Source organism: Propithecus coquereli, unplaced genomic scaffold (genome assembly GCF_000956105.1).
Source record: "Propithecus coquereli isolate 6110/MARCELLA unplaced genomic scaffold, Pcoq_1.0 Scaffold208, whole genome shotgun sequence".
NCBI lineage: Eukaryota > Metazoa > Chordata > Mammalia > Primates > Indriidae > Propithecus > Propithecus coquereli.
This window is the reverse complement of record NW_012145856.1, coordinates 2,442,788-2,451,740: the sequence shown is the minus strand read 5'-3', so window position 1 is coordinate 2,451,740 and position 8,953 is coordinate 2,442,788. Positions and strand designations below refer to the sequence as shown.

The following is an 8,953-nucleotide window of genomic DNA, read 5'->3' as shown; positions in this document are numbered from 1 at the left end:
CTCGCTCTTGCTCAGGCTGGTTTTGAACTCCTGAGCTCAAACAATCCACCCGCCTCGGCCTCCCAGAGTGCTAGGATTACAGGCGTGAGCCACCGGGCCTGGCCCCCCATTGTATTTTGAGTGATCAGGAAATTTGCCTGGTAGAATAAGCCTGGGGTGTTTCTAGAGCTGACTTCTGAGAGCCCCTTAAAAGCAGAGACATGAATAGTATCCCAGTTTGAAGAAATAATGAAAAATGCATACCAACTATTAATAAGAGATGAAATTGATAAGAACATCAATGGCGGCAGAACCTATTCATTTCTTGATAATTTTTTAACCCAGAATGTGAAGTGGGCACTGATTTGGCACTCAGTAAATACTTAATGGATTAGTTAACCCATGGTAACAAAATTATACAATATAACAAATTGAGCCAGTCAGAACTTTAATTAACTTTATCAGCTCACCTGGATTTCATAGCATAGATCCTTTAACTAGAAATAGGGATGTAATTATATAAAGAGTAGTTTTTAAAGCTGTGCACAGTACCCAGAAAGAGAGTGCTGTCTGATGTGGTTGTATTAGTTCAAGAAAGAGGCTGAAGGAAATCCAAACTTAAGAGTGGTTGATAATTGTATAGGGAAGAACATATGGAGCACTTGTTTAAAAACAACGAAGCATGCTGACTTTACGTGTTTTTTTAATGGACATATGGCCTGTGTCATAGGGGGAAAGTTTTGTACATTGAGCACTGACTTGATGTTTATATATGAAGTAATGACTTGAGAGAGTACATTCTTGACGTTGGTAACAAACTGTTAATATGTGCACTGACTAGTTGCACACTGGCAGTCATGTACTGGGACCACGTGGAAAAATGGAAACTGCATTATGTACTTGGGATGGGACCTTATCTCAATTGGTAAAGGCTTCCAGAAGGGCTACAGATTTTTAAAAAAGCAAGACTGATGGTGACCCTCAATGGCAAGATGAAGCAGAAGAGAAAGACTGAAGCAATAGCAGAGACAAGACTGAGAATAGCAAGGACATTTGTGGATAAGAATTGTTTTTGGTTATGTAAGTAACAATACCATTTGGTGTTTCCTATAACAGGGTAAATATAATTTTTCAATGCCATTTTATGATTAAGCTGTATTTGCCAAACTTATCCAGTTATAAGAATCACCTGGGACGCTTGTCAACAATGGATTCTCGAACCCCCCAGAATCCATTTCCAGGCCTAGGGAACTATATTTTTAACAAATATTGCAGATAATTTATATTCTTAGCCAAATTTGGGAAACACTGACTTAAGCCAATTCCATAAGCCTTAATGTTGACAAGTTGTCATAATTTTAAGCTAATGTGTTTATGGAATTTTCCTGTATGAGTAATAGATATTATTATATCATATGGCAGCAGAAGTGTGTAAATATTAATGTTGACAAACTGTCATGATCTCAGGGTTAATAGCTTTGTATAGAATTTTCCTGTCGTGTAAAAGGTATTTAGGTACCATGATGTGGAATTAAAGGCACACTCAAAACTAAGCTGCATTTGTGCCCCTCAGCAGCAAAGTGGCTTCTGTCTCTGCCTCCCCCTGCCCCCCGACTCTTTTCTGTTTCTCATGCCCCACTTTGCTCTCCTTTCTCTTCTCCATTTTGTTCCCTCCATTACCTCCCAGAAAATACAACCTTGAGATACCAGAGGTTTTATCTAAAACTTGGATTAGCTTGCTCAGTATAAAATGTAAAACCTAAAAGATAACCAGGCCTCTGGTCCCATCAGCATCGCAGCTTAATTTTCTTTTCCAAGTCAACTTCGTGCGGTCCAAGTATGCAACATCTTCGACTTTTTGTAAATCTAATCTCTTGATTTATTTCAACTGTCAACCTAGGTTTTCCTCCCACCTCACTCAGTAATTCCTATCCCTAGTCATTAGGGAAGGTTGGTTGGTTGGTTGGTTGGTTTTGGTTTTGTATTATTTCTCTCTGAACAGCGCAGTTCCGAATACCTTCATTCTACCATCTTAGCACAGTTACTACAATGAAATTGAAAGATTTTTAATAAATGAAGTTAATACACAATAATGAAGGATCTTGATTTTCTATTTTATATCCTCATTTCAAAGGTGCTTTTCTAGTTTGTAGATTATCTATCTTATTAGGACATTCTTAGTATGCTTTGTATCTGTACTTCTGTCTTTCCTCTAGGAAGGTATAATATATCCTTGAGGAGCCTTTTCTCATCTGTGAACACTTAACAAGTGCCCTCAAGTGCTGAAGCTTCTGCAGCTATCTTTGTGCAGTTCAAGTTGTGTATAGAGTTTATCCAAAGGCCAGTCTAAAGGGAAATATCTTAGGAGAAAGATGCTTATTTTCCTTTTGGTGGTTATTTTCTCTTTAGATAAAAATCTTATATAGTCTTATGATATTGTAATAAAACTGTACATAGTCCAGCACTGGTTAATTTGTTGCAAAATAAAGAGTCTCAAAAATATCTAAACTGACTTGTTTGCTTTATTTTTAAATAACTGGAGCTGTTTCTATTTCTCCAAACTTTTTTGGCCTTGTTTTTTGTTTGTTTGTTTTTTTAAAGTGAGTCTCTGGACACAGCTAAAAACCAAAGACAAATCACACTGTCCTGCATCTCTAGAAGAGTTTACAATTTAGCTAGGCAAGACAGAAGTAAAATAAGTGAAAAGTAAAATAAGTGTATCAGACACTGCCCAGCAATGTCAGAATGGAACAGACTGTAAAGTCTAAATTCCTAGTAGAGAGATAGTTGATATCTGTAGACTTATAAACATACAATTTACTTTTCTCTCCGATGGAGGAAAAAAACTGTCTGACCACCTTTATGGTATCTTCTAAGAAAGGCACAAGAATGTCTGTCTACTTATTTTTCTCATTTGCCTCTCAGCACATTCCACTGTAACCTCTCTAGTTCTTTTGCACACTCTCATGCGTAAGTGTTATTTCTCTTGAGCACCTTCGGGTTTTTGTGAGGCTATTTCTCAGAGTCCTGAGTCATGTAATCAGATAGCTGACTGTGCATAAGAGAGACTGGTATCAAATCAGAGTCAAATTCTCAGGGGACTTCTGCTTTCTAGTCATTGGAAGATGGGAAGTTATGTTTGCTTAAGCTCCAGGAATCAGAGTAGTTTGCCCTCCCCGACATTGTCCTTTCAAGTCAGACCTTTCCCCTGCCTCCCCACCTCCAGTGCTGCCACCTTCTCCCACTCTGCTGTAAGCAGACTGCCTAGATTTTACTCCAGGTGAAAGAATTGTGGCTCTTGGTGCGTGTACTGGCAAGATGAATCACATATCTTACCTTTAACCCTCTTACCCATGGAGAGGCACATACGTGCGTACAACTTTAACTGTGTACCAGACCTATTTTCTTGGCCCTGTTCTTTAAGATTGAAGTTCTTCATACTTCAAGGCCTTGCTGTCAGCATTAGACCATCATCTGCCCATTTGGATTTCTGGAAAGAGTAAGGGCCCTTCCTCTTAAAAAGCTCCTCATTCTTTCTGTCCTTCCCCTCTCCTGCCCACTGTTTCACCAATTTTATTGAAACTACTCTTTCAGAAACAATCTTCCTAACCTGCCCCTGGCTGCCCTGAACTCTCCCTGTGTACACAGCATTTTATATCTGCTTTCTCCTTCTATCTGTTGCCGTAAGGTCTATGAGGAAGTTGATCTTCTACTTCTTGAACTTGACTTGGTCACAGGTTTCTGCCCCACCATCCATTTCTTTGGGAAATAATGTTCTAAAAATGGGCCCCCATCCTGTTTTCCCCTTGGAAGTCCCATTCATGAATTTACAGAGCACATTTGCATATCTTATAGTAATCATTATCTATCTTATCACATTCGACAGGTTTAAATTTGCACAGTTGCATTTAATTAGACCTCCAAGGTCTTATTTGGGGATTGGCCCTCAAGTCTAGCTTGTTTTGGTGGAGCGTGTCATAGGCTCATATCTGTCTTTATCATTCAAGACTGGACTTAGACATAAATGTGCACTAACTAGCACATTTTGAGTTTTTAAATGGAAACTATTTTGCTAGACCATGCAACTCAATGGACCAAGCTGTCACAAGGCCTTGCAGAGATCAAATTTGATGTCTCTACAACTGTTGTGTTTGACCTGAGAGACTGCTCTAGCTGTGAACGCCAACATGGATATGTGACAGTTTCGCTTAGGCCTCTACTACTTTGCACTAGTTCAGGATCTGCTGTGTTTTTGTCTGGTTAAAACTTGATAATAGTAAAATTTATAGCAGAATATTGGTCCAGAAATGTGTCTGATTGATGTTCACTTATTAAACCCACTTTCTTTACTTTCATTTCAGATTTGTCCAATATGTGCAGCATTACCTGGAGGCGATCCTAATCATGTCACGGATGACTTTGCAGCTCATCTTACACTTGAACACAGAGCCCCTAGAGATTTAATATCCTTTTAAGTGGCAACAAGGGAAAGAGTCGTTTGTAACATTTGTCATTTTGATCATTTTTAAGGATAATATCCCCAAAGAGAGAGAAACTAATCTCCAAATTATTTTTATCTATTTGACCTCTTCCTAAAAGTGACTCAGTGTTGAAGTGCAGTTTCTTATTTCTCTTTTTATATTCTATGACTTTTATAAACCATGTTCTTTAGGTGAAAGTTAACTTGCTCATCATCTTTAGTTCATTACAATCAGATTTTTTTTAAGACAATTTGACCAGTTTATAAATCTTCCAGGAAGGTATTTTCTTACCAAAGAGGAAGATAAAAATCCAAATTAAAATATAATTAGTTAAATATAAAGAGGTTTTATTTGCTTTCCCTTGTTCCTCTGCTGCCTTACTCTGCTCTGGTGTGGTATGGTGGGCTGGCGGGGTGGGTGTGCATGTTGGGGTTCCTATCCCTTTTGGGTCCCCTTCTCCAGAGAGAGCAGTTCCTGCCAGGTCTGAGTGGGATAGCATATGGTCAGGTCTAGCTCGAAATTCCTTTCCTGCTTTCATTTCTGCTTTCCCTATCTCTCAACAGTTGTTGGCAATGTTTGCTGAGATCACTGGCCTACCAGGGCAGTTAATTTTATAGACTCAGTGCCTCTGGTTTTAGGTTATGAATTGTTTTTCTAAAACTGTCACCTGTTCACTTAGAGTTTTGTTCTCATGTAAAAGTTTCTGTGTTCATTGCAGTTTGAAGCATTTTAGGAGCTAATCAGAACCTTTCTCTCTGCCAGACTTCATTCTGCTTCCTTTGATTGCCTTCTAGCAATCATAATCCAAACTTAAACTCGTTGAAGAAGAAATGGGTGGTTTTCTTGTTCTGCAGCTTCCATCCCTTGCTCACAGTTACTAATTTTCTAATTGAAAATATGGCCATTTATATTTAGGGGAAGGTTAGTGGAAACTAATAGAAAATAAAGAAATGGAACCAACCTGAGTAATTAGCATGTCAGCCTAATCTGAGCGAGTCTCGGAGTTGTATTCAATCAGCAGAGGAGACCAGTCTTCCTCTTGCCCTGGGTATAGGGGATGCTGAGAGCAACATGAAGAAAACAGTGTTTTGGTTTGTTTTGTTTTTTAAAGCCTTTGAGTTGCCGTGCATTTTGAAACAAGAATCCTTCATAATACCCAGAAAGAGTATATTTGACCCACAGTTCACTCCCTCTTCGTGGAGAAACTAAACAGACAATTTAAAACCAAGCTGACATTCTGAACTTTTTCAGCAAATTTAGGAGCCTCCAGTGATATCAGCATCATTCAGTGGAATATTCTGCATCATCTACCTCTACTTTTATGAGATTTTTATAAATGTCTCTGATTACCAAGAAAAAAGAATAAGTTATGTACAATATAAGAAAAGACATAGATTACATTTTAGATTCCTTACCATTTGGTTCTAGGACAAAAATGTTGCCACGGCAGTTCTCCCAAAAACATACTGATTTTTCAGGTACTTCCAAGTGTTACTATGTAGTAACTTTATTTGTTTGACATCAGGGAGTATCTTCTGTGTACGCCTCTTAAGCACCAGACCGTTTTTTCCCAATATTTTGATGGATTTCTTCCTTAAGTGCACTTCACATCCAGCTACTTTTTGAAAACAAAATATAATGAGCATAACATCACTTTCTCTAGAATCTGAACCATCATCATGCAGTACCACTTGGAACAGTGCATATTGTGATGGCACCTGAGGGCCTCCTCAAGTCACTCACCGTATCTCTAAATGACTCCAAAACCATCAGCTGAAAAACTAGGAAGCCAGCAAAAAAGTTCATCTGCATTATAAAGCTGTTCTGTTTGCTGCTTTGAAGGAGAAGTCTCTTCGGCATGATCTAGTCCACTCCCCGACTCCCACACACATTTGCCTGTGTAGAAACAGAAGGTCTTCGTGAGTTTTGACAGCTCTTTGCAGCTCAAGACTTTCTTCAGTTTGACTTGCACTCAGTTATGTAAGATGTTTGAGGCTGCTGGAAATTTGACTTCTTGATAAATGCCATGTTAATCTCTTTGTGTCTGCTTACACAAGAAATTCAAATTTCTGTTTTCTGCTTATCAGCGGCCTTGGGGAAAAACTTGAAGACAGAGATTAAAACTGGTAAAAGGAGTTTTGTATTTACTGAATTTAAATTGTTCATGCTGTTCCTTTTTCATTTTAGATGATAATTGAGATTTCATTAGCTATATATTAGTATAACTCTCCCCAGATATAAAAACTAATACTTATTAATTATAGTTACGTGGATATAAGCATTTATGAAATTCGGTACTGAGATCAGGGTAAGGGAATGTTTAACCTTTGACCTCATCTGGCAGTGTTACTCTGGTCATCATAGCTGGAAGCCTAGGAATAAATTTCTCTCCACCTGAAGAAACTTTTCTTACCCCTCCCTCCTCTCCCCAAGTTGCTTTATATTTGAGAGTCTTTTTTAGGGTTAATAACCCTCATAGATAGAGTTGGGACATTTACATTCAAAATTAAATGTGCTGTTTTAAAATGCTTACAGTTTAGGAAATCTGTATGTCTGTCTAGCAAGTGCTCAATGGTTTTTTTCCCTTCCTATGAAATACTTTGGTCCTTAACTTTTGAGTTATGATGAATCGAGTGGTGTTCGACATGTACGTAGAATGTTTCACCCTGGCCGGGGATTAGGAGGTCCTCGTGCTCGTAGATCAAACATGCACTTTACTAGCAGTTCTACTGGTGGACTTTCTTCTTCTCAGAGTTCATATTCTCCAAGCAATAGGGAAGCCATGGATCCTATAGCTGGTAAGTTAGTTTCACACTAATAAAAGAAATGGCGGGTCAGGGAGAGCTCTTTGTAAAATTTTTTGTGGGGTTTATATTCTTAGTCTTACCTCTCTGATCACATACTTGTGCTCCTTCACAAAATTCCCAAATATTTTCTAAAGATAAAATATTCTTAAAACAGTTAACATAAAGTAGTTCATGTTGTTCCAGCGTTTTTTTAAATCCAGTAGTCCCCCCTCCTTATTCAAGGTTTCACTTTCCCCGGTTTCGGTTACCTGCAGTCAATTACAGTCCAGAAATAGGTGAGTAGTACAGTACGATAAGACACTTAGGGAGAGAGACACCATATTCACATCACTTTTGTTATGGTATATTGTTATAATTGTTCTATTTTATTGTTCATCTCTTACTGTACCTAATTTATAAATTAAACTTCATCATAGGTATGTAAGTATAGGGAAAACATAGTACATATTGGATTCAGTGCTGTCCACAGTTTCAGCCATTCTCTGGGAGTCTTGAAATGTATCCCTTGTGAATAAGGGGGGACTACTGTACTTAGGGGCAGAAGATAATAAGTAGTTTATGTTGTATTTTGTGGCCTCCATTGAAGCCCAGGAAAACCATAAAAGATTTCAGAATTGGAAAACCTCTAAAATTCCATGGTTAAACCTCCACAAGTACACAGATAGAAAAGTTAATTGACAAGACTAAAGAATTAAGCTCTTCTCATGGAAGAAAGTAAAGCAGAAATTACTCTGTCCTTTCCTTGATTTGAGAACTATATTGTTGTGGAACACACAGTAGTTTTAATAGCTTGGGAAAATCTTACTGGGGGAAAAAAAAAAAAACCAGCATTTGAACCTGTAGCTCATGGCCAAGTCACTGAGTCTAGTGCAGGACAAACCTAGGAAGCTGGTAGCAGAGCATAGGATCAAAATAAAATGTCAGGCAGGGCTCAGTGGCTCACACCTGTAATCCTAGCACTCTGGGCGGCTGAGGTGGCAGGATCACTTCAGGTTGGGAGTTTGAGACCAGCCTGAGCAAGAGTGAGACCCCATCTCTACAAAAAAATGCAAAAATTAGTCAGGTGTGTTTGTGTGTAGTTGGCAGTCCCAGCTACTCAGGAGGCTGAGATAGGAGAATCACTTGAGCCCAGGAATTTGAAGTTGCCGTGAGCTATGATGACGCCACTACACTCTAGCCAGAGTGACAGAGCAAGACCCTGTCTCAAAAAAAAAAAGTCAGAAATCATTGTAGCCTGAGAGTCTGCAAGACACCCCAAGCAGACAAGTTAAGACTCTGGGAAGTTTAAAACAACAGTTTTGAAATGTGTCTACGTGGTGGAATGTGTACCTGGAAGCCATGAAGTACCATGCAGAACCTGAATATTGATAAGTATAAATCTGTGGTAGAAACTTAGAACAGTTTTACTTATAAAATGTTCTTAAAAATGTAAGATATACAGTATAAAATCTTAATTCCAAATGTGCTTTGGACATTTAGATGTGTAACAACAAAAACAAGCTCAGTAAACTGAGTTTTGCGGATTTTTTAAAATATTCTTCACCCAGGCCGGGCGTGGTGGCTCACGCCTGTAATCCTAGCTCTCTGGGAGGCTGAGGCGGGCAGATTGTTTGAGCTCAGGAGTTCGAGACCAGCCTGAGCAAGAGCGAGACCCCGTCTCTACTAAAAATAGAAAGAAATTAATCG

General features: G+C 38.7%; 1 protein-coding gene across 2 annotated transcripts in view; it reads left to right on the top strand.

Annotated features, from left to right (window-relative positions):
* Positions 1-8,953, top strand: part of KCMF1 (potassium channel modulatory factor 1) — a 66,003-nt gene that overhangs the window by 50,245 nt on the left and 6,805 nt on the right. For both annotated transcript variants that reach the window (XM_012644257.1, XM_012644256.1), the window contains exons 4-5: positions 4,341-4,442; positions 7,084-7,258. In XM_012644257.1, the coding sequence (XP_012499711.1) occupies positions 4,341-4,442; positions 7,084-7,258 (277 nt within the window). The remainder of the gene's footprint in view (positions 1-4,340; positions 4,443-7,083; positions 7,259-8,953) is intronic.